General features: G+C 43.0%; 1 protein-coding gene across 4 annotated transcripts in view; it reads left to right on the top strand.

Moving 5' to 3' along the window:
- Positions 1-24,925, top strand: part of plekhg5b (pleckstrin homology domain containing, family G (with RhoGef domain) member 5b) — a gene marked incomplete at its 3' end in the record, with an annotated part of 54,811 nt that extends 29,886 nt beyond the window's left edge. For 2 of the 4 annotated variants that reach the window (XM_080732418.1, XM_080732417.1), the window contains exons 8-19: positions 8,249-8,443; positions 10,137-10,307; positions 11,956-12,051; positions 13,504-13,704; positions 14,189-14,299; positions 15,499-15,786; positions 16,152-16,271; positions 16,835-16,967; positions 17,481-17,596; positions 21,000-21,157; positions 21,916-22,953; positions 23,073-24,925. In XM_080732418.1, the coding sequence (XP_080588544.1) occupies positions 8,249-8,443; positions 10,137-10,307; positions 11,956-12,051; positions 13,504-13,704; positions 14,189-14,299; positions 15,499-15,786; positions 16,152-16,271; positions 16,835-16,967; positions 17,481-17,596; positions 21,000-21,157; positions 21,916-22,953; positions 23,073-23,082 (2,637 nt within the window). Of the gene's footprint in view, positions 1-6,075; positions 6,486-8,248; positions 8,444-10,136; positions 10,308-11,955; positions 12,052-13,503; positions 13,705-14,188; positions 14,300-15,498; positions 15,787-16,151; positions 16,272-16,834; positions 16,968-17,480; positions 17,597-20,999; positions 21,158-21,915; positions 22,958-23,072 lie in introns of those variants that run through there. The other 2 variants (XM_080732420.1, XM_080732419.1) reach the window with 2 other exon arrangements.
- Between the last annotated feature and the right edge of the window lie 534 nt (positions 24,926-25,459).

The raw sequence follows: 25,459 nt of genomic DNA, 5'->3' as shown, positions 1-25,459 counted from the left end.
AGATGACGTGTGCAGCCCAGATCTGCGTTCATGGGAAATTCAGGGTCAGAATCTGTTTACTGGGCTAGTGTGTTTACATGCAAGTAGGGCTGTCACAATTATTACATAATCGTCTAATCGCAATTCGTTTCCATGTTGAGAAATGTTAATATAGTTTCAAACACTTTCAAAAAGTAGTGGAAATAGCAGATCTACAAGCTCACAATGCGTCGCAATGCGTTGTAATTTCTTTGTATATTTAGGTTATGTGTCATAAACTCATAATTGCCATGTGCAACTTCAAAGCCTAAAAGCCAAACAGAAATGTAATTGTCAACGACAAAAACACAATTAAATTGTTAATCGCAATTATTTGAGTGACAATTAATCGTCATGTAAAATGTCATTATCGTGACAGCCCTACATACAAGGCATTCGACTTGATGAATTGCTCTCAGAGAGCGGATCAGAGAAAAGAGTATGAAATAAGATTTAAGATACAATAAAGTAAATAGAACTATAAATGTGGGAAATTGATTCATATCTCAGCTTGTCTTTGCCCAAAACATAGGCCCTTTAATATACATCTTCTCCAAAAAACAACGGAATAGAAACCTTGGTCAGTGATATTGTATTCGTATTGACTGTGTGCTTTCATTGTAGACGTCTACAGTGCATTCAACACTTCGTTTAGAGAAAGGAAGTTTGGTTTCCTTCTTTTTTTGACAGTCCCATTTGTTACACTGGCGAAATACGCTGAACTGGATGACTGTCACTTGGCTACAAAATTCAATTCTCCTGTGCATTTGGGTGGAGGCGGGGGGAGGGAGAGGGGGTTCTATCATTGTATTCTCCCGTATTTGGTCATTTTCTTTGGTTACACAGCTGCAAAAAACGATGCGAAACCGCACTAATCCACTTTCAGACCCGAATTCAAAAAAGTATCGGATTGGGTCATGAAAACGCGGCTCTGCGTGTCAAAATGGCCGAATCACTAGTAAAAACTATCATCTTAGCTATAATTCGTCCTCATGTAAAGACCGCCTAGCTGACCTCTGTGATGACACAATGGGGACGATTGTCATTTAACACATCTCCACTTTGAATGACAATGGCAGCATGGAGTGTCTTCACATAAAGTCATCATTGCTGCCTTTGATGGGGTGTGATAAGTGATAACACCATCACTGTGGGTGATTGGCAGTGTCAACGACGATAATCTAATCCACATAAAAGTCATGTATTGAGGCTCATAATGAGATCAGTATAGATTGTTTATCAGAGTAGGAAGTATCTGGGACGCAGATGAGTTCCTCATAGTAAAACAAAAGTGCATACAGTTGCCATTGAAATAGAACTGGTTTGCAATGCTGAGTAGTCTAGTTTAAGAAAGGAAAAATGCTGAATAAGCAGCACTCAAAAGGGATTCACTGCAAAAAAGGAAGCTATTGATTTCAAAACTTAAGTCTTAATACTATGTGTTAAATAGACTTGTAAGGGTCATTGTTTACACTCTCAGAGTTAAACGAATACTCCGGATTTTACTAATCAACTGTAAGTTAATGCAGTGGTGTCAATATGCCAAAATATTTTTTTCTCATTTGTGATGCGTAACTCCAGCCGGTTCAGAATAAGCGTGTGTAAAGTGTTTGTGGATTTAAGGTGACTTAAATCCACAAACATAGTGTTAATTTATCCATTATTGACCCAGAGAGCATACAAAATGTATGCAAATTATCTCTTACGGGTTACATTTCTCCACTCTATGATTTAAATGAACACCGAGGTGTTTTACAGACTGTGTTTGTCAAGTCGTCGGGGGTGGAGAGAGCGAGGCTGTAATATTCCTTTCCCACAGGGAGTAGGCGGAGCAAGGAGCACGTATTGTCTTTGAGAAAGCCTTCAAGGTGTGTATCCATGGCAGTAGGTGTGTGTGTGACAGAGAGTGATGTGGCCTATTTGACTCTCTTGTCTGTCTGTGTGTGTCAGTGTGTGCCTGCTAGACGGTGAACCTCCCACAGTGCTTTAGTTTAGGTGAAGATTGACGGAGCTTGGATTACCCACGCAGTGTCATAATTGTTTTATGACGCTGTGTGTGACCAGAGTGCAACCTGCAGGACCCAATAGTCGCTTTGAGGCACACGCCGCTGACGTGTAGCAGGGGAAAGGATCTACCTGGGGCACACGCTTCACCGGGCTTCTGCGCTTTCTTTCCTCTTATCATGCAAAACGTCCCCGGCTTCCCTGGAAAAATGGAATCTCCTTGACTTTTTGGATTTAACACGAGTGTTCCTGTCTGAGGATTGTGGATTTTGTAAAGTAGTAATAATAATAATAATGGTGCGTTTCGGGCGCCTCTCGTCCTGGCGTAGCTGGGACCTCCTTCATGTGGACTCAGAGATTCCAGAGGCAGCTCCTTGCCCGAGACCCCTGTCCAGTGGTTGGGTGAGATGACATTTCCATTACTCGGGATTCATTCAATTAAAACTTGATATTCACAGCTTCTGTTGGTGTCAGCACTTAATAGGTGTTATGCTTGGTTCAAACTGGTGGCACTGACTAGTGAAGACCTTCTGCTGTATGATGCACCTCAATAGTGGAAACTTTAGCTGTTCAATGGGTTCCATGAGGGTCTGTGGTGGGGGTGGTTGAGCTTGTATTGGACATAGTAGGGTTATGCTGGTAGCTGGTGGTATACTTTTCGTCCAGTGCTTACATGTTTAGGGTCCCGTTAAGTGACGAGAGCATTGTCTCCCCTCAGGGCTGAAAGCCTCTATTTGTTCAACTGTTGCAGTGTTTTAGTAGACAGGCCTTGATTACTGGAGCACGGCCAGTGGTATGGAAATGGCCTTGAAACGTGCAGTATGCTGGCTGACCATCAAGGGTTGCAATTTATTCACATTTCCCGGTCACTGGCGTGCCGTGCGTGCGTGTGTATGTCACAAGTGACAAATGACACTAAAAGCCAGTGTTGGTGTGTGTGTGTGGGGGCGGTGAAACTGAAACTGTAAATCCCAGTTCTACCTCAACTAGATTAGTAAGTGACACTGAGTGAAAAGTTTTGCTTTCGCTTAGAGTAGAACGAGGAAATAGCCATCCGCAGTTTTGCAAAATTCCCATTCTCAATTGTCCAGTTTGGACAGAAGTCACATAACCGAAGGGGTTTATAGTAAATGGAAACAATTTAGTGTGGGAATGAGTTTGTGACAGCCGTGGCTGGTGGGGTCAGGGTATGGGGTCTAAGAAGTTGTGGAGCAACTATATGTTAGAACAGTGGTTCTCAACCTTTTCAAGCAGCGACCACCTAAATAATCATATTTTAACTGGGTCCCCCCCCCACCCTGACGAGCACTAAGAGTTGAGGCATTACATTTTGTATATAATGGTTCTATTGTGAAAATAGCAGATCTACATGATCACAACGCCTCGCAACGTGAGGTGTTGTGAGCATGTAGATCGGCTATTTTCACAATTTCTGTCTCTAATATTTGACAATCTGGCAAATGTTTAATTTTATAGATATTAAAAGTCCTTAAATTGTCACTTTGGAAATGTGCAGATACGCTCTATACACTTAAACTTTATGTTGGTTTGTTTACTGTTGAGAAAACAATGTTAAAATGTGCACATAAAGTTAATCATCTGACCCACAGGTTGAGAACCACTGTGTTCCATTTCCATACTTTTCAATGCTTATTATGTCATAATGGGATCATAAAAAGCTTGTTCAGTTAATCATGAAAAAGCCTTTTGTTTATTTGTTCTCCCTTTAATCTGTCACCTGTCTGTCTGTATGTGTGAGTGTGGAGTATGAAGTATGAGAAAGAAGTAGTCGCCAGCACTCAAGGAATATCCTTTTTTTTTTTGTGTGGAGTAGCCATGCTTTCAGGAAGTCCTTTCCCAACATTAATCAACTCCCCTGATCAAGGGGAATCGTTATCAGGTGACGAGTATAAACAAAGGGTTTTAAGGTATTGGTGCTGCTCTCTCTCTCTGTGTGTGTGTGTGTGTGCGTGTGTGCGTGCGTGCGTGCGTGCGTGCGTGTGTGCGTGCGTGCGTGCGAGACGACTTGGTTTTTAATGCAATCCCTTCCCCTTTAGGGGGGGTCTGTCACCCTGTGCTTCCAAGCCAAGGTTAAAGCCACAAAAGGCAGTGATGAGATAAGGCTGTGAACACAGGACTTGATATCATTAACCTGACTGGGCCCCCTCCTCCAGCCCCACTGAGTTCCCAGAGCTGTCAGATCCACTAAAAGAGGTCAGGGTCTCTTGAGCCACTGCTTGGGGTGACACATTTAATCTTAACTAATCTATTTAATTCAGGGGTCTTCAACGTTTTCAGGCCAAGGACCCCTTAGTTGAGAGAGAGATGAAGCAGGGACCCCCAGAACCTGTTCATAGATTCCATTATAGTTTCATTGTTTGACAGCACAATCATCGGTGTATTTTGGATTCATGTAAATTTGTGTTTTCAGATATTTTACCACTTGAACTGTCAATACTTAATAAACTTGACCTTTCACTCTGTACTTAGTCTACTCTTTTCCCCCTCTACACCAAAGCTCTTTGCCAAAAATAGCTGATCTACAAGCTCACAACACCTCGCAGCGCGAGGCCTTGTGAGCTTGTACATCTGCTATTTTAGGGTTCAAGTGGTTAATATTAAAAAGGAGAAAAAAAGTTTCTATCACTCAAAGATTTGGAGGACCCCCTGTAGTAACTCTGGGGACCCCCTAGGGGTCCCGGACCCCCTGTTGAAGAAAAACACATACTAATCGATTTTATTTACTTTTTTTTTAAGAAAACAAATAATTTGGGTGGGACAAATATTTTTCTATGAATTGTTTTTAATTAATCAAATTATAAAAAAACACAATTGATTATTCTTTTTAATTGAAAAAGTAATCAATCGAATAATGGCTAAGAAGATAATGGATAGTTGCAGCCATAGCAACTACCACAGACTGACCGCTCTACAAAGGAGAAACTCCTGAAACATTGTGAACATGATTAGTGTTTGCCTAGCCAGATGAGGGCTATATTAGTCCGTGCTCTTGAGGTTTGCTGCTACTTTTCAGAAGTTGGTCATATTTTAGATAAGAACAAGAATTGCTTCCTGCAGAAGTATGGCCGCCCTAGATTACATTCAGTTGCGTGTTTTTGCAAATGTCTGCGTCTCTACACTCTAAATTTTATGGGTGGTGCATGCTTGATCTTATCTGAGCGTGAGCAGCCTACCTAAAGTATTGGAACAAGCAAGTCAACAAAGAGAATTTCCCGTTAGGAGATTATTGGCCCGCTTGTTCCTTGTTGTGGTCAGCCAGAAGGGCCTTGTTTCTGGGCAAAACAGTGATTGAATACAGACTGCATACACTCATACAGTAATGGGAGAGCCTCCCAATAATAACTAAACCCTGTACCGTAAATCCAATTTCAAGTCATAACATGCATTTTCAATAGTAATTTGTCATCTGAAATTCCCTGGGTATAGAGGAAACATTAATTAGAAAGCTACGTGACTTGATGTGACTTGAAATAACTCCTCTGATATAAGATACAAAATTATAAGTGGCAAAAGTGAAACTGAGTGAAAAGTTTTGCTTTTACTGAAAGAACAATAACCGGTCTGGCAGCCAGATGTCCAGTTTTGACAGTTTGACAGCAAGTGGCACTGAGTGAAAAGTTGTGCTTTCGCTTAGAGCAGAAGGAGGAAATTGCCATCCGCAGTTTGCAAAATTCCCATTCCCAGTTGTCCAATTTGGACAGAACTTAAGGGGTTTATAGTAAATGGAAACAATTTTGTGTGGGAATTAGTTTGTGACAGCCGTGGCTGATGGGGTCTGTATCACGTGTTGTTGGTGAAGGAGCCCGTATAAGGAAACGGGGCGTCCAATGCCACTTAACAAAAGGGGAGACACCTTTTTCCTTTTTTTCTTCTTTTTTTCCTTCTTCTCTACCCACCTCCTAATATTGAGACGAAGCCCCCCTTTTCCCCTGTGGCTCCGCCTTCTCTTTCCTGCCAAACACAATGGGACAGGATCCTCCTGGTTGCTATGACATCAGGCCAGTGTCTGAGGGAAATGCAGCAAGGCTGGACCGCTCTGCGAGTAGACTTCACCTCTCACTGTTTGGACAGTGGGACAGGGCAAGAAGAGATACCTCCCAGTTCAAAGAGACTCTCTGTGACCAGGGTGTAGTCAGAGACAGAGGGATACATCGGGCCTAGTAAGTGTGGCAGACAGTCAAAAACTGTTGCGAGTCAGGACCGGGACATTTTCAAGTTCAAAAGAAGTTTCTTGATGGACAATAACCCCAGATTCTCACAGCTGTCGACACTGCGGACATGCAAATATAGCGTGTTTGTGTGTATTGTATGGTGGAGGGCGAACGGGGAGGCTAGAAGTTGAGAGAGCACAGCAGCTGGCACCAGTATGGGCTGCTGTCCATGAATCCAATTGAAGGATTAGGATGGTTTTTGTTAGCTTTGACATGCCGCTGGCTTCAATGGTAAGTACTGTTAACTCGTGGCTCTATTCTGTATTTATATTATGAGCCGTATAATTGTACACCATTTTTGCTTGTGTTTGTCTTTGAGAATTCGGTTTTCCAATATAGTTTTTTTAGGGTAAACATGGGCATGTGGAGTTTCCAGGACTTTTGTCAGCTTGTTTAGCAGTGAACCTGGTGAACGGTGATCTTGTGAAACATATTATATATCGGCTGCAAAATATCTTCTTCTTTAATATATAAAAGATGTATTGTCTATTGTATCATGCAATGTTTTAAATGATTTAAAAGTAAACATTCCAAACTGCTCACCCTCACCAATCCATACTGTAGAACTAGCATACTGTTAGTTTGCGCTTTATTTGTCAGTCGCAAAGGGTCCAGAGTCCCTCTGACTGTCCCGGGATCCTGAAAGTGTTTTTCCTGTCGCAAGATCCCCCAGAAATGCCCTCAACTGGCATGTTTCCCCCTTAATGAAGCAATTCTAAATATGGAAGACAGAATTGCACTGCTTTCCATTTCCCTCTGTTGATTTCTCAGTTTTGTTTTAAAAGCTATATACAAAATCCCTCTGCTCTCTCTTATGCATATTTAAGAGAGATTAAAGGCAGTTGAGTTGTTTGAAATGTTTCAGAACCTCCACTCAGAATTCTTGTCTTCTTGTCTGACCCAGCATAAACCATTTGTGTGCCATTACTCTCGTTGAGTGGTTTCGAGAGTCTTCCCAAAAAAGGGACCAAAAGGGGGGTCTGTGTAATGTAGAACAAAATTTCCTGGAACTATGTACAATATTTATGTTGCTTTTCGTACACTGGGTTGTGTGTGCTATGCTATACACTCAGCACACAGTATTCAATTGAGGTTTTGTGGACATACTGTATGGCCTCACCAAGTTCCACACTGTTTATGCTTAGTCTGCTTGTTGATGTATTCCCATTAAAGAATTCAGGGACTTGGTAACGCATTGTGTGTTCTATTATGCCAATATGTGTCCTTAAATCTTGATTGCATGACGGTGTGCGGTGTGAAACTGGACATTACCGGCAAAAGAACAAGAATATCCCCTTGAAATAGATTTGGACAACAGTCAGTGACCTGGAATGTGTGTTCTCTGTCACTGTTACAAAGTGGGGTGGCGTTGGTGGGGGGCAGAGACTGTTGTTGACTCCTCACCAGTAGTCAGTAGATTCCTCGGCACTGACACTCCGATGGCAAAAACAACTGCTTCCTCAGATACTGAGGTAGCTCCTTGTTTGTTTGCTTTGCCCTGGCGCTCGTAAAAAAAAAAAAAAAAAGGCGATTGAGATTGCACGCGCAACGGTGCACGGCTGGGCCTGCTGACAGGGTAACAATGGAGGTGGAACAATGGCCAGACCCTGACCACCCGATGGAACAATCTTTAACCCCCACTCCCGCGCGCGTTCCTTGTGATGTAACGAATGTTCGCTCAGAGGAAGTGGCATTCCTTCCCTCTCCTGTTTGTGTCTGCAGCCATTAGGATCCCCTTAACGGTCCTGCTGATGTCACTCACTCCGAATTCCCCCTTTGACTTCCTGTTTATCCTGCCTTTGTGTATCTGTCTCTTTCCTCCTCTGTCTCTCTCCATCCGTGTCACTGGAAAGTACTCCCCCCTCAAGGTGATGTCATCCCTCACTCCATCTCTTATTGTTCTTTCTTTTTCTGTTAATCCCTTTTTCTTCCCACTGAAGTTCCACCTGGCTTGCATGTAAATCGCTCACCTTCGCCGCTCTCTTGCATTGCAGGGTCAGGCGAGACGGAGGAAGAACATGACAGAGTTCCTGGGTGAGGCGAACATCCCGTCCCCGGCGGACACCCTGGGCCAGATGGGGGGTTCCCTGCCCAGTGTGGGGACGGGACCAGACAGCTGGAAGAACCGCGCCGCCAGCCGCTTCAGCGGCTTCTTCAGCTCCGGCGCGGGAGGCGGGGCTTTCGGCAAGGTAAGGACACCTCAGTCGCTCACAGAGGAAAAGCCCAGGTTTCCATGCGTTACGTAGCCCAAAGAATCATAACCCTTTAATATTCAAACGTAAACGTGGCTATAAAAGTGCTGTAGTGATGGGGGCGGGCTTTGGTCAAAGAAAGAAAGGGGGAAAAAAACGGTAGCCGGTTGTGGTCAGGAGGAGGAGGTCAGAAGGTCATATCCACTGAGCTCCAGTGAGATAATTTCCCTTCCAAGCCTCCTCCTGTCTTGTCGGCTCGTATACTTTTACTCTGAACAAACAAACGCAACAGTTCTGGATTTGAGTAGGTGAGGAAAGGGCTTTTATGTTCACTTAATTCTTTCCATTGTGTAATGGGATTTTATGAGTTAGAAAGTTCTTACACATGGAAACAAATTGTATTTGCTCGTCCAAATGCTTGTTTAGAAGCATGTACAGGCACATTCACGTGCACAGACACAATTACACAGACAGGCACACGCCCGCACACACACTCCCATTGTCGTCTTCTCCCTGCTTAGGTCACATCTTGCGTTGTAGCAGATGTCAGAGAAAGACAGTATCTGTCAGTCACCTGTCAGTGGGTGTGTGAGCTCATCTCTATTCAGCCTGCCCAGCCCTTATTAACCCATTCAGGACCAGGCCAGAGTCCCACCTCTGAGACCTGGCCCCTTGGCCCCTGCACAAAGCAGGAGGAAACATGGCCAGTGCCTGTATTCATAAAGAGTTTCTTGAAATAGCAATGCTAAACTGGGATCAGTTTACCTCAAAAACTATTGTTAGAAACTGACAGAAACGTGACATAATTGTAATCAATGATCCTAAAATAGTACTACATTTGTATTAAATGTTTCTAATATACATACAACCTTGTGTCTCATACTTTTTCTATGGTGGCTGTAGCCACCCCCTCTATTGTTCAGCTCGTCTCAATGCACAGAGCTAATTTTCATAACCGCATGAGGCTTGCCAGACTGAATAGCAGCTACCGGTTTATTTAAGAATTGAGGCGCCTGTGAGGACAGGATTTATATGCTAATACACACGCTTGTCCCCCCCCTTAAAGTTGGAATGTAACAATAACGTTCCACACAGAAGGTAGAATGGCATTAGTTCAGGCTTCTGCTCACAACGTCATGCTGTTGTCGTTGTTTCGACTAATAAACCTTTGTTTCAGTTTAAGCTGTTTGGCCTGGTGGGTCATTCTTTTTTCATTTTTTGTTGTTGTAGGAATTACCTTCTGCTCATGCCCCCCCCATCTCCCTGTCCTTTGTACAACGTAGGTTGGGGTCTCAGAGATACACAATGGTATCCAACAAATGGAGTTGAACTAATGCAGCGGCTCCCAAACATTTTAGCTCAAGACCCAAAAGAGAAATTAGATGTTTGCCCGGGACCCAAACTAGTGAAAATAGCCGATCTACAAGCTTTTTTTTTTAAAGATTTGTTTTAGTCTTTTATGCCTTTATTGATGGGACAGTAGACTGACAGGAAATTGGGGGAGAGACGGGGAGTGACACGCGGTAAAGGTCGTCCGGATCGGGAATCGAACCGGCGGCATTGCCTATATGTGGCAATGCCTAAGTGGTATGCGCCCGGACCAGTAGGCCAGCGGGCGCCCTATTCTCACTACTTCTTAAACATTACCTTCCGCTCATGCCCCCATCTCTCTGTCCTTTGTCTCTAACAGGAAGTCGACCGCGTGGAGCAGCTCCAGAACAAGCTGCACAGCTACACGTTGTTTGGTCTCCCCAAGGTGCCACGGCAACTCTCCTTCCACCAGGACGCCTGGGGGGAGGAGGAGGAGGAGACCAACCTGGCACTGGAGGACAGCTGGCAGACACTGCTGGACAACCCCGAGGTAGAGTACACACACACACACACACACACACACACACACACACACACACACACACACACACACACACACACACACACACACACACACACACACACACACACACACACACACACACACACAAACTGTATTTACACACAAAGGCGTGAGCGCACAAGGATCATTCAAGCATTCAGAGTTGACACAAATGATTCTACTGTTAGTAAGGGGAACATAAGAAAATCTGCGAAGTAAATTGTTACCAAGAAACAGGAAAAAATACAAAAAATAAATCTGCTTTAAGTATCATGTGAGGGGTCAAACTATGGGTTCTTCATGATGCTGAATCCATTGCAAGCATTTGTTTTGCACGAAAAACATTCCGTGGGCTACAAATGGCCCCCACAAAACGGTGAAAAGTGATGATTCATCACTAAACCATCATTTTGTGGGTCCGTTTTTAGCCCAAGGAATGTTTTTCATGCAAAACAAATGCTGGCAATGGATTCAGCATCATGAAAAACCCCTAGTTTGACCCCTCACATGATACTTAAAGCAGATTTATTTTTTGTATTTTTTTTCCCTGTATAGTAAATTAATGGGACACAAACACAAATCAGTTTTTTATGAGGTTTCCCCGGGAGTTGAATTTCAACCTTTTAGTACATATTATTACACACCTTTAGAAACACATTGATGAAGACATTTCTTGGTAACGATTTACTTCGCAGATTGCTCAAATATCTTATAAAATCCCCTTACTATGTGTAGTTACTCACTTAGACATTGATTGATGCTTTTTTGAGCTGCACACACCTGAGCAACTCAAGCACTCTCCCATGGCCATTCATGCCAACTCTGTCTGTTTCACATTATGATCTATAGGGTTGATGTCTAAATTCTAGAGAAGGATGTGTGACGCCCATTCCCAGCTGTTACTGGTGTGTGTGTGTGTGTGTGTGTGTGTGTGTGTGGGTGTGTGTTTGGCACAGAAATGGTATTACTGCCATAACCTGTACTCAACTTACCATGTTGTATGTGCCTGAAACAAGTAGAATGTGTGTGATCAAGGGATTGTGCGACTGTGAGCTTAATTTAACCCCACTCGGTGTTCGAGTGGCCTTTATCTTGATGGCCCACATAATAAGTCTTTGTTCCGTGTGAACGGTGTTATCATCCTGGTGTAACAGTGTAATGACAATGACTTTGACCTGGTTCCTCCGACGTCTATCTGGGTAATTTCATCTTTGCGGTTAATCGTCACTGTGTATGATACAATTATGATGGAATACGCTGCCTTGTTCGAGGTCCTAGAATCTAGGACCTCCTAGTTCATTGTAGGTTATGATGAAGTCGAATAATGAATGAATGAATGATTTATTTTGGTCATACAGTATGACAACATACACATTTTATAGATGTTTTAAAGATCATACACGATACGACTGCACATCAAAACAGGCATGTCGTGCATTTCTTTTCGCCCTGATGAAGACCGTTTCGGTCGAAACATGTCGGCAATTGCCTTTTTAAATAAATAAAGGCTTGTTCCTCCTTTTTAATCCTGAGTGTCCGGATTGTCTTGATCCAGTTTGATCCGTGAGCAAACTGTTTTTTTTTTCTTGTTTTTTCTGACATTGAGCTTGTCATTTGTTGGTGTGTGTGTAAGCAGGTCTTAACCAGACGCCAGTTCCACCAGCAAGAGGCCATATGGGAGCTGCTGCACACAGAAGCTACCTACATCAAGAAACTCAAAGTCATCACTGATGTAAGTACTGTTATTGTACATGATGAACTTCTGTGCTGTCACACACACACACACACACACACACACTCTTACAGTCTTACAGATAATGCATTGATTTAAGTGTAGATCTTATGTAAGATGACCTGGCCATGGTACCGCGCTGTACTATTACACAGCAACATGTCTTTCGTACCATGTTTCATGGGATGACACGAGACAATAAACCTTTTTGTAGGTCTTAAACAAAGATGCCAACTAGGATGAACTTTGTTCAGAAGCACGGTTATTACTCTGTAATCTGTACCTTCTGTGGGTCCGTTCTGTTGGGGGATATCTCTTATCAACTCTTGTCTGATTACAGTTTTGTCTGTTGCAACCATAGAGTTATAATAAGAATAGAGAGGACACAGATATCCCCGCCCGTCCACTTGCATTGAGTTGCTCACCCAGCGCATGAGGCGTTTTCACCCCTCCTTCCGGCTAGTAAAACCGTGACGTAGTGGGTCTACTGTGACGCATTTTTCATCATAATTTGTGTTCATGGACGCGCTTCATGAACGAGCTCTTCCGGTATGAACGCGCGACAATACAAAGAAGCCTAGACGCGCGCTCATGTGAGTAGACCCAACTGCAGTACCTCAAAACGGCCAACATGTCCATTTGGTTTCAGGGCGCCCCCAGGGTTCTGGGGGCTTGGTTGCAACCCTAATGGGTAGACCCTAAAGGGTCTATAATTCTGAGAGTGGACAAATCCATTTGTACGCTCTCAGAGTTAAATGAACACTGTGGACTTTTTAAAAAATTATAATAATTAAAAAAACTAAATGTATAAAAAAACAAAGGGACCCATACAAATCTGTCTGCGACCCACAAATGTGTGGGATACAGTGGTCTAATGCATATCGAACTGGGGGTCATTGAATGAGATATTGTGTATGATTATTTTGTGCTTTAACTATTGAAAAATAGCTGCGAGCTTGTAGATCTGCTATTTTTGAAAAATCGTGAAAATTCAAATTTTGACCCGATTCTATAAGTGTCTTATGAATCCTTCTAAGATTTTTTTAAAAACCTTATGTTTCTATGTCGGCAATCTGGCTAGCCATCGTCAAAGAAAAGGTCCTTTTCACTTAACTGGAGCTCAGTTATCTGTTCTTGAGAGACTACTATGTCAGTGGTTCTCTAACCTTTTCATTTGAAGGACCCCCAAAATGATATTTATTTGGCCACGGACCCCCATCTCAAAATATTTAGTTCCAGGGACCACCCAGAAGCAAAATTTGAGTTACAAACGTTCGCTTTGAAAATACATATATTCAAAGATTTGCACACATTTTCACGACTTTTTCAAAAATAGCAGATACAAGCTCGCAGCGCGGCACTCTGTGGGTATCTGCTATTTTTCACTGGTTAAAGCATTCAATAATTCTAGAATGAGATCTCATCTTCAGAGCTGCTTGTCCTCTTCCCCAGCTGTTCCTGTGTGGGCTGCTGAACCTGCAGGAGAGTGGGCTGCTGACGGAGGTGGAGCCCACCAAGCTGTTCAGTAACATCCAGGACCTCATTCTTCTCCACACGGCCCTGTGGAACCAGGTCATGCTTCCTGCCCTGGAGAAGGCCAGGGAGGCCAGGGCTCTACTCGACCCCATTGACCTCCACCACGGATTCAGGACGGTGAGTTGCGTCTTGGCCTGCGCAAGAAGAGAGAATGTTGTCATGTTGGCAAGAGTTGTCCCCCTAACTCTCAAAAACACTGATTCGTTTGCACACAAAGAGACCAGTCGGCCTTTGTATTATCTGTATGGTGAGAATGGACAAAGAACTTATATATACCGGTGTTTCTCGAACTGTCAAATTTTAATCCACTTTGAGAACCACTGATATAGACTAAAATCATCAGGCAAAGAAAAAATACTTACTACAACTCACCAGAAAACTACTCTAGAAAATACATTATTTGTCTATTTAATAGATGCAGTAAACATGCCTTTCAAATAATCGAAGGCACTGGAGTTGTTTGCTTCTTCTAATTCAATTGTTTTGTGCATGATGATCTTGATCCTCAACCATGTGTCAATAAAATCAGTCTTCCCCGCTGCACATGCGCGTCATTAATGTCTCTGACTCATGGTGTTTTGTTCCTGTGTCGTTGGTTCAGTTTGGCTCCAGGTTCCAGCCCTACATCCGTTACTGCATGGAGGAGGAGTCATGTATGGAATACATGCGCATGCTTCTCAGGGACAATGATCTCTTCAAGACCTATGTCACGGTCAGTTAACACTTTTGTTATTGCACTTTTGACCGTCTTGTCACAATGACATCTCTGATGTTCAAAATGTTCAAAAAAGATTTCAAGCTCGCGTTGTGAGCTTGTGGAGTCGGCTATTTGTGATTTTTTTTTAATAGGAGACAAGTGGTTAATCGTGCTGTCAGCAAACAACCCTAATCTTCAAAATGCACTCCTTGTCTGATAGTCCTTTTCAGGCCGCGACCCCCAACATAATCATATTTGAACTGGGGACCTCCCACACTGACGAGAGTTGAGGCATTACATTCTGTATGACACGGTTCTATTGTGAAAATAGCAGATCTACATGCCCACAACGCCCTGCGCTGCGAGGCATTGTAAGCTTGTAGATCGACTATTTTCACAATTTCTGCCTCTATTTGACAATTTGGCCAATGTTTAATTTGTCATTTTGAGGTATTAACGCTTTCAGTGCCAGCTTTCACCACTAGAGGGCGCCCAATGGCCATAGAATTCACCATAGAGATACGCTGGTATATGCACAAGCCGTGCGCAGCCATGATGCGCCTGAACACTTTCCTTTGTGCATGTACAGGAACAGGATGAAGTTAGCTTGAAGTTAGCTATTGGCTACCAAGCATTTTAGAAGCCCTATTTTCGGCGATTTAGCCATGATTAAACCTTGCACACCTCATGGATATGCATGGAACAGAGAAAATGAGATCTAAAGATCCTGGATTGCATTGGAGTGGATGGTAAATATCGGCGGCGCGACGCTCTCGCGGGCCGTGTAAACAGATTGTAGATTTTCTTTTTACAAAAATATATATTTTTTAAAAAGCCGAACTAGTTCGGGATAGGCACCCAGGACGTTAATAAGGTCCAAATTATCCCGAACTAGTTCATTTTCTGATACTACGTCGTCTATTTCTCGCTTAAAATATTTTTAAAAACATTCTTGAGAGCAACGTTTAGTTGTAAATGTCGCTGTGTGTTTGTTTAAATGGCTGACATGTTGGATAATACGGCACAAGATTCACGCAGTGCAGCTTGACTGCAGCAGGTGCTTTGAGCCTTTGATTAGGCAGCGGTCTGTTAAAGAGCGGAGCAGGTCTGTTATCGGGGAATATCAGACCTCTGAATCAAGCATTCAAACAAGCCGGGTAATAAATCGTTTTAATTTATAACATTTCTTTGTGTGTGTGTGTTTCTTTTTCCAGTGGGGCGAGACAAAGGAGGAGTGCAACCGTCTGAAGCTGGCTGACATGCTGGCGAAGCCTCACCAGAGGCTTACCAAATACCCCCTGCTGCTCAAGAGCGTGCTCAAGAAGACGGACGAGCCGTCGGCCCGCGACGCCGTCAGCAGCATGGTGGTCTCCGTGGAGGGCTTCATCAACAGTGTGGAGTCGCAGATGCAGCAGCGGCAGGAGCGACAGAAACTGGCCACCATCTCTACCCGCATAGAGTCCTATGAGGCTGTAGAGGGCAGCAGTGAGGAGGTGGAGAAGGTGAGAGCGCCTTGTGGTCAACGACATGTTATAATATATCGTCGTTTATATTTGTACGTTCTTTTTCACAAGGTAAAGCCCTGCTTCGTCATACATGGCCGTCGCACAAAGGTAGTGAAAACAGCAGATCTACAAGCACACAACGCCTCGCGGTGCGAGGCGTTGTGTGCTCGTAGATCGTCTGTTTTCACTAGTTTAAATCATTTTTTAAAATGATAAATGCAAAACTAAGAGTTTTGGACAAACAAGGTTTCCACCCGACAACGACGATATATAACAATATCCTGATTACTGAGCCGCTTTGGTCGGAAACAAGTGTTAGTTAGAGATGTGACTAAATTGTGGCCTGTGGTCGTGTCTTTCAGATCCTTAAAGAATACAGCCACTTTGACCTGATGGCCCCCATGAGGGGCACGTCACCGGAGGAGACTCGACAGCTCCACCTGGAGGGAGCGCTGAGAATGAAAGAAGGCAAAGACAGCAGGGTAAGACTTCTTTTTTTAACAAATATATCACAGTATATCCAGGTTGTTTTATAGTTGCTTTATGTGAAATTGATCTAGAACGGTATGATGCAGTGTTTCTCAAATGGGGGTACTGCAGGGGGTACTCAGAAATTGCCCCCCAAAAAGAGAAAAATAGAAGATAAATAATTGACTACAATTGAATTAGGAGGAGGGGGGGGGGGAGTACTGTTATGTTTAATGATGACAAATGGAGAAACTTGATATGAGCCTGAGTTGCTAACCCAAATTACATGGTGCACAGGCAACTGGGATGTGTATTGAGGTTATTGACATGAAAACCGTTTTAAATTCTTTCACTCCACTTATTTGTGATTTTATATTCTTGAAATAGCATCATATACCACTATTTATTTATATTTTAATTAAAGTTTTATAAGCAAAATGTTGTTGTCGGGTAAAGGGGGTACTTGGATTCAGAAGTCAGGGAAAGGGGGTACTCGAGCCAAAAAAGATTGAGAAACACTGGTATGATGCATGCAAAAAGTATAGCATATTTATTATGAGCGTGTTTCCCAATCCAGATGGATGTCTATTGTTTCCTGTTCACGGACCTGCTGCTCATCACCAAGCCGGTGAAGAGAGTGGAGAAGGTCAAAGTCATCCGCCAACCTCTCCTCATTCACAACGTCATCTGCAAGGAGCTGAAAGACCCTGGTGAGAGACAGTGTATGAACTCACAGGAAGGGGCTCTCTGCATTGCAGCCGCTATGCTTCCTGGGGTCACACATAAGCTTTACATCAGCATCAAAATCAGTCACCTTTATTGTCATGTCACAGGTGTAAAAAGAGTGGGTGAAATATTTAGTTGTGCAAGCTCTCAACATTGCAATTACAGGAAGAGTTACAATAAGGAAACTAAGGAACACAGAACAATTCAAATAACAGGAAAACATTGTGGCCACTTTATTGATGCTGAAAGGGATAGGGGAAGAGATTCATCAAAAACATTGTAAGATGCATGTAGTAATGTATATGGATTAGAAATAAGGTGCCAAAAACCAAAGGACTTTGGATTGGAGAATGTATTGGATTACTTTACTATTGAAAGATCGATGTTATCAGTTGACCTGTATTTGGATCAACATTCAAAATCACTTCACACTGCTCCATTTCACCTGAAAAGTTGATTTAGAGTTTTTTCTTTCTTTTCCTGGCTCCTCCCCATAGGCTCATTCACCCTTATCTACCTCAATGAGTTCAAGAATGCAGTGGCAGCTTACACTCTCCAAGCCAACAGCGCCACCCAGGGGCGAAGTTGGATAGATGCCATCTGCAATGTCCAGGTAGGAGAACCAGTGCATCATATTCACCGTCTCCACGCAGCAGTGGTTCTCAAAGTGTGGTCCATGGATTCATAAAGTAGTTAAAGGGATATTCCACTTTCAACAGGGAGCAGTGGAAGCGCCTCTCTCCACATACACACCCATTGTAACTTCAATCTCCATTTTAACCATGATAGATTCATTAAAAACACCCATTATTTTTTACTGGTGACTCATACTACCCTCCTAATACGTGAGCAGGCCGTGTTTTTTTGATAACTTTTTTAATTTATTTTTAATAATTATTTGGGAAATTTTTAAATACAAAAAAATAATTATTAAAAATAAATGAAAAGGGTTATTGAAAAAACACTGCCTGCTCACATATTAGGAGGGTAGTATGAGTCACCAGAAAAAATAATAGGTGTTTTTAATGAATCTATCATGGTTAAAATGAAGTTTGAAGTTACAATGGGTGTGTGTGGGGAGAGGCCCTGGGCCTGGTAACATTTACATCAAATATCTAACTATTCAATCAAGCTAATTAAAAACTGTTCAGGTTATTCATAAAAGCCTGATTAGATGATAAAATTACCAAAGGTTTTTTTGAAAGTGAAATATCCCTTTAATACAGTATCATAACCGCTTTTTACAGATGTTAGAAAATAGATGATCTACAAGCTCACATGTGTTGCACCACATCACCTTTTGAGCTTGTACATCTCCTATTTTCGCAGCATTTTTAAAAAATCCAGAAAAATTAAAAACTAACATTTGTCACAACATCTTTTCAGATCAGTTTATTGGTCCTTGACATGAAACTGTTTGAAAACCACTGCTGTACAGCGCTGACTGGTTGCTCACATAAGAACTGATGGCAACCACCCTCTAACAGGACATAATAGTCAATTTAGATGAGATCTCATTCTATGGTCATATAAGTCTATTAACCCATTTAGGCCTAGAATTATTTTTTTTTTTGTTATCAATTATTTTTATTTTCCATAACATAAAATTAGAGACATACATATGAATAGAACAAGAAAAAGTAAAACATTAATCAAAAGAAAAATGCAATTAACAGACAAACACAAACAATAGCAAAACAAGAAAAGGAAAAGAAAACCCACCCACCCCCTTTCCCCGGACCAACACGGAATGTACAATAGTGCATGCCTGTGCTAGGCTGTTACCACTATATAGTGATTTCTTGAATCATAGCCTTAAGCTTATCTGCAATGTCCGACCACATATTAATGTTTTCTTCTTTTGCTCCGTGTAACCTTGCTATCGACTGCTCTAAATATACTATATCTAGAAAGGTTAAGGCCCACTGACGAAACGTTAACGTATGAGGAGGTTTCCACCGCGTAGCTACCATCTTCTTCGCCGCCGTTAATCCAGCAAAGAAGATGCGCTTGCGTATATTGTTTAGTTGCAACTGTGAGACGTCATTTAATAAAAATAAAGAAGGAGAAGATATGATATTAATACTAAAAATAGTTGAAAGTTTTGAGGCAACCATATTCCAGAATGACGACACATTTGGGCATTCCCAAACCATGTGAAGGAAGGTACCAATACTATTTGAGGCGCAGAGAGTGCAGTTGGGATTATTCAAAATCCTCATAGCACATAGTCTGCGGGGAGTTAAATAAGTCCGATGAACAAAATTTAAATGAATTTGTTGATGGTCTGGATTTCTAGAAGATAGCCTAATGTTAGACCACACTGTGTCCCAACAAAAGTCAGGGTCCAAATTTGGTACATCATTCCTCCAAACAGTATCAACAGATAGGGGCCCATAACTACAGTCTAATAAAAAACCATAGAGGGTGGAAACCAAACCTCTTGTTCTGTTACCATCACAGATAAACTCATGGAAGGGGTGCAATCTAAGGGGAGCTTGCCATGGGACCCCATAGGTCCTCATGGACAATCTCAGTTGGAAGTAGAAAAAAAGGGTATTTCCAGGCAGATTGAAGATGTCACACAAATCTCGAAAAGGTCGTAAACCATTTCTATCAAATAAGTCCCCTAATGTACGAATCCCCTTAGCCCTCCACCTTGGAAAGCGAATGGGGCGATCCTCGATTAAAAGTCTTTGATTATTGAACACTGGGGAAAATAAGTTCCATTTACAATCAATCTTACACATCTTTTCAGCTGCTCTCCATACTGCCACTAAATGAGAAATGATAGGTCCAAAGCGAACTTTGCATTGATGTGTAGTTATGTTTGAATAGATAAGATCTCTCAATTCAACAGGCTGCACTAAACTCTCCTCAAGCTCTCTCCAAGAAACCTTATTTGCTGGGTTAAACCAATTTAAAAGGGGGCGGAGCGTGAAGGCCCAATAATAAAATTTAAAGTTGGGCAATGAAAGGCCGCCATCATCTCTAGCACGCTGTAATAGAGAAAGTTTAAGACGAGGGCGTTTCCCTTTCCACACAAACTTAGATATCGAAGAGTGAAGCTTATTCCAATATTGCGGCGGTGGTGGCAAAGGGAGCATAGAGCTTACAAAGTTAACCCTAGGAAGAACATTCATCTTTATGATTGAAACTCGAGCTTGGAGAGAGTTGGGCAAAGATGACCATCTATCTAAATCAAGACAAATCTTATTTAGAGTGTCACCATAGTTGTTCTTAACAATAGCCTGAAGAGAGGGGAAAATATCTATGCCAAGATATTTGAATTGGCTTACTACTGGGATTATGGGCGGCAGGATAGCAGATCTCATCTGATCATTTAGAGGTAGAAGGGCTGACTTCGTCCAATTAATTTTGTAGCCGGAAATGGAACTGAACTGATCAAAGATTTGGAGGACATGAGTAATTGACTGTGGTGCATTCTCAATGAACAGTAGAATATCGTCAGCATATAGGGAAATGCGATGCTGTGTGTTGTTAATCGAAACAGGAGTAATATCTGCAGACTGACGCACTGTCTGAGCCAAGGGTTCGAGTGAAAGTGCGAAAAGGAGAGGACTAAGGGGACAACCCTGCCTCGAAGATCTGCCAATCGTGAATAGCGGCGAACAGATCTTACCGGTTAGGACCATCGCTGACGGATTAGAATAAAGTACTTTAACAAAATGTATGAATGAAGCACCAAATCCCATTTTATCTAGTACAGCCCACAGGTAAGACCATTCCAGACGATCAAATGCCTTCAACGCATCGAGCGACAACACTGCGGCGGGGGTCCTCAGCTCCTTAGCCCTATCGATGATATGCAATAGTCGTCTAGCATTTAGGCCTAGAATTATTGAATGCTTTAACCAGTGAAAAAATAGCAGATATAAAAGCTCACAGCGCGGCACCGAGTGCCGCGCTGCGAGCTTGTAGATCTGCTATTTTTGAAAAAGTCGTGAAAATGTGTGCAAATCTTTGAATATGTATGTATTTTTAATGTGTTTCAGAACCAGCTCCAGAGGCTTCGGACTGAGGAGCTCCTCCGGCAGCAGAGCAGTCTGAAGAGTCGTGTCATGGGTCATGAGGACGAGCTGGAGGAGGATGAGAGCGGCACCTCCACCACCAGCTCCCCACGTCTGATTCACAAAGACCAGCAGAACACCAGGTACTTCACTTTAAACCCATTTAGAATGGGTACACATTGTATCATTATTTTATGCTTTGACTATTGAAAAATAGCAGATATACAAGCTCACAGCGCGGCACCGAGTGCCGCGCTGCGAGCTTGTAGATCTGCTATTTTTTTTTAATCGTGACAATTTGAATTTTGACCCGATTCTATAAGTGTCTTTTGAATCCTTCGACGATTTTTTTGAAAAACCTATGTTTCTATGACAGCAATCTGGCTAGCTGTCGTCAAAGAAAAGGTCCTTTTCACTTAAATGGAGCCCAGTTAGTCTGTTCTTGAGAGACTACTATATCAGTGGTTCTCAAACTTTTTCATGTGAAGGACCCCCAAAATGATATTTATTTGGCCACGGACCCCCCATCTCAACATATTTAGTTCCAGGGACCACCCAGAAGCAAAATTTGAGTTATAAACGTTCGCTTTGAAAATACATATATTCAAAGTATGCACACATTTTCACGACTTCTTCAAAAATAGCAGATCTACAAGGTCGCAGCGCGGCACTCTGTGCCGCACTGTGTGCTTGTATATCTGCTATTTTTCACTGACTGGTTAAAGCATTCAATAATTCTAGGCCTATTAATGAACATGAAGGGAACTCCAAATAATCACCAATTTTACTACTCACATATCACCATAAGTGGACGTGACTATTTCCCTCTACCCAGCACCGGCCTTTGATGTCAATTTGCATGTCACTTTTGGTCAAGCTAACTCTCTCTCTCTCCCTTCAGCCAATCGGATGGCTCCACTGAGACCCTGTCAGTGATGGACATCGATGAGCCAGAGCAAGACTCTCTTGATCCAATCACAGATCCAGAGGGAATGGGCGACAAAGCGTCCGACTCGGGCGTGGACATCACCCTGCCCATAAAGCCTGAGATCCAGGATCCAGAGGTTGGGCCCGAGAGTGCGGAGCTGGACCCCCAGAGCCGCTCTCTCTCCATGGACAGCGCTTACGGTACCCTCTCCCCGGAGTCCCTCCTGAGAGAGCTGCAGGCACAGCCGAGCCAGAGCGAGGGCGAGGAGACGGAGACGGAGGAGGAGGAGGAGGCCGTCATTGTTGAACAGGAGGAGGAGGAGGAGGAGGAAGAGGATGCAGAAGATAAAGAACCGGAGGAGGGGGAAGAAGAGGAGGAGGAGGCAGGAGACACCTCGTCCATCGGGTCCCAGCTTTCCGTCATCCAGTCGTCGAAGCCTCGCCGGCGGCCCCACGTTCAGCCGCGCCTCCACTGTCTCCAGAGGCCCTCCACGCTGTCCATGTCTCGCTCTGAGGACAACCTTCTGCAACGCTTGCGCGGTGATGCCCCCGCATCCCGCCTTCATGCACACAGCCCCGCGCCCCGCGACCGGTCCATATGTAGCGAAAGGGAAAACGCCACATCGTTGTCCTACAGCAAGAGCCTGTCCGAACTGGGCCAGAACTGCATAGAATTGCTTCCCAGCGACCTAGGCCAGTCCTATGACTCCCTTAACTCAACCGTAACCTCGGATAAACTCTGTGCCACTCTGACGAGGGCACAAGCCAGGCAGGTCCGGGCGGCCCTGGCAGAGGCCTGCGATGCCAGTGAGGCACAGCGCAGCGGCTCGGATGGGGAGACGGTGCCATTTGCCTCCATGGAGAGGAGGTGCGAGTTGGTGGCCGCAGGTGGCCCAGGGGGAACATTGGCCCAATGCAAAAAGTCTCCAGGACAACAGCACAAGAAGCTGACACTAGCGCAGCTTTATAGGATACGTAACACTCTGGTCCTCAACTCTACACTCACTGCCTCGTAAGTAATCCCTAAACCCTATGCTCACTTACATTTAATTCAACACATAATGTATTGCCTCTTTATAGTGCATGTGTACCTGTATGTTAATTTAGTTTTGTTTGTTTTCTCCTTTCTAGGGAGGTGTAACCACTCTGGTAGAAGACGAATCAGTGGCCATAACAAGGAACCACACTTGACTTGCGTGGATGAACTGAGTTCCTTGTGACACTCTAAATGCACTCTATCTGTCTGCCTTCTCCCTTCGCATTGCTTTTCTTGGACACTGTCTGAACCGTATTTTTCTTTTGCGTTTTGAACGATAACAATCCATTTATGCTGTTTGCATTAGTTTTCCGTTCATTTTCTGCATGGAGGGGAGAGGCAGGGAGACATTAACTGCTTGCACTTTGTAACGGAAGAAGCATTAAGTGGCTGGGACTGTAATGCGGACTGGAGTACACCGGGTCGGTGGGGTGGAGCTGTCACCCCTGCAGGCAGTGGGAACAGGGAGAGGTGGGGCCTTGGGGCAAAGGTTGTACCATCTCCTCCCATTCTGGACCGGAGAGCTCACAGGAGAGAGATGCCCAAATAGAGGAGAGGCGCACCAAATCAGACTCACTAGAAACATGGTTGAGTAGCAGCACCTGGGACATCGTGAGTGTTTCCACCACCCCAGGTTTGCTTCAAGAAAAGAAAACAAATGAATATTGCACAATCGCGCAGTCCTTGTATTTGTCGTTAAATGGAAGAATCACTAAAGGAGCGAATTGAGGGCAAGTTTAAATTTCTGTACACACTGTGTACATTGTGTACACTTTGCACACAGTGTGTACAATCAAATTTGAATTTGTTTCATGTTTATGTCTGCTTGTGTGTGAATTTGTGTGTCTATGTGTGTGTGAGTGAATGTTCAAGAATGTCTGGTATGTGTGTCTGTGTGAATGATACAGTGGTCCTTAATTCCAGACTGAACCAAACTGATTCCCATCTCCTGTGAACATGCTAACATGCCCAAAGATGGAAGACCCAAGCAGCCAGTAGATTTCAAATAAAGTGCACCGAAAGACCTGTGGTCCAGCAACCATTAAATAACTAGAATATATTATCTGTTGCTCTGATTGTCCTTAACAGACCACCTCACAAAATGGCTGCATTTCAGCCAATATAGAGATCACTGAAAAACACGTTTTTTTGGGGGCTGTTGTTCTTCGGTTGGACTAATGCCATTTGGTATGCTGAACTAACATGAAGATGATGGTTTTTGATTGCTGAGTAGAAGAAAATAATTAACTCACGAGTCAACTGAATGTGGGTGACTAAGTTGTTTCAAGGTAATGTATGCACTAAAGTGGAGTATGGCGTGGGTATGTACTCACCCCAGGGGCCTAAAGGTATCAAATCATAGGAGGAGGGGAAAAAAAGAAAATAAATCTACACTTATGTAATCCATGTCTTGGGGCACTTTTTAAGAGGATTCATTTGTTTTTGTGTTTCTTCACAATGGTAACAATAATAAGAGATTGAACAGTGGTTTGGGTTGCATAATATATGTAACAAGTGAATCTGCAGAGTTTTTGTTTGTCTTTTTCCACACTGACCTTGTTCACCTGGCAGCCGTTTTCCATCATAGCTCAGTGTATGACCATGAGTATACAGTAACCTAATTGCACAATGGCCGCCATGTGAATGGTCAGAAGGGCTAATCAGATGAAAAGAAACATTGGATCATTGACTGCCACTCTAAATGAAAGTGTTCACACTCACATTCAGCTGTTTCTGAAAAGTGATATAATTTCCAACTCCTATAACCTTTTCCCCCAATGTTGCCCAAACCAAATAGTTTAACTTTGTTTACTTTTAGTTTTTGTTTATGTGTCATATTTATTATACTTGATATTGTTTATATTGTTGGCTTTCATGATTTGTACATTTTCTGTCGATGTAGTCTTAATAATTTGTGTTTCTTTGTCGGGCATACAATGTGCTACCGAACCAAAACCATCCGTTTGACCTTTTCAGGAATGTCTCTAAAAGTGTCTTACAAAATAAAAAAAAATCCAAAAAACATTTTGTAATCCTTATTTTAATGTTTTAATCCAATGTAATGGAGTGAGTTGAGGAGAGAGGAACATGCAATTCTCCATGTCTCCTGTTTTGATACAGTCAGCCAGCAGATGGAGACAAAGTATTCAGGATGGTGAGGAGGAGTTTGAAAGAGGCCATGGTCATGTTAAGAAATTATAGCTTGCATCATCCTTATCACATTGTAGTGCCTAGCCGTTTGGGTCGTATCAGCGAGTGTACATACATACACATGTATAACCAGATCAAATAAAGGCCATGGCTATTTAGGGGGCGGCAGTGGCTCAGGATTATTTCGTTTTAGTTTTCCTGTGAGGGTGACATGGTTGACACTTAAAGGGCCAGTTCACCTCTGGGACAACCAGATCTTATTTTATTGTTGTTTGGGACACGATCAACACAATCCTGAATATTTTCTTTTTGTGTTCAATCTGTGTTTTGA

The sequence above is a fragment of the Nannobrachium achirus genome, assembly GCF_963921795.1.
Source record: "Nannobrachium achirus genome assembly, chromosome: 9".
NCBI lineage: Eukaryota > Metazoa > Chordata > Actinopteri > Myctophiformes > Myctophidae > Nannobrachium > Nannobrachium achirus.
This window is presented reverse-complemented; position numbering and strand designations above follow the sequence as displayed.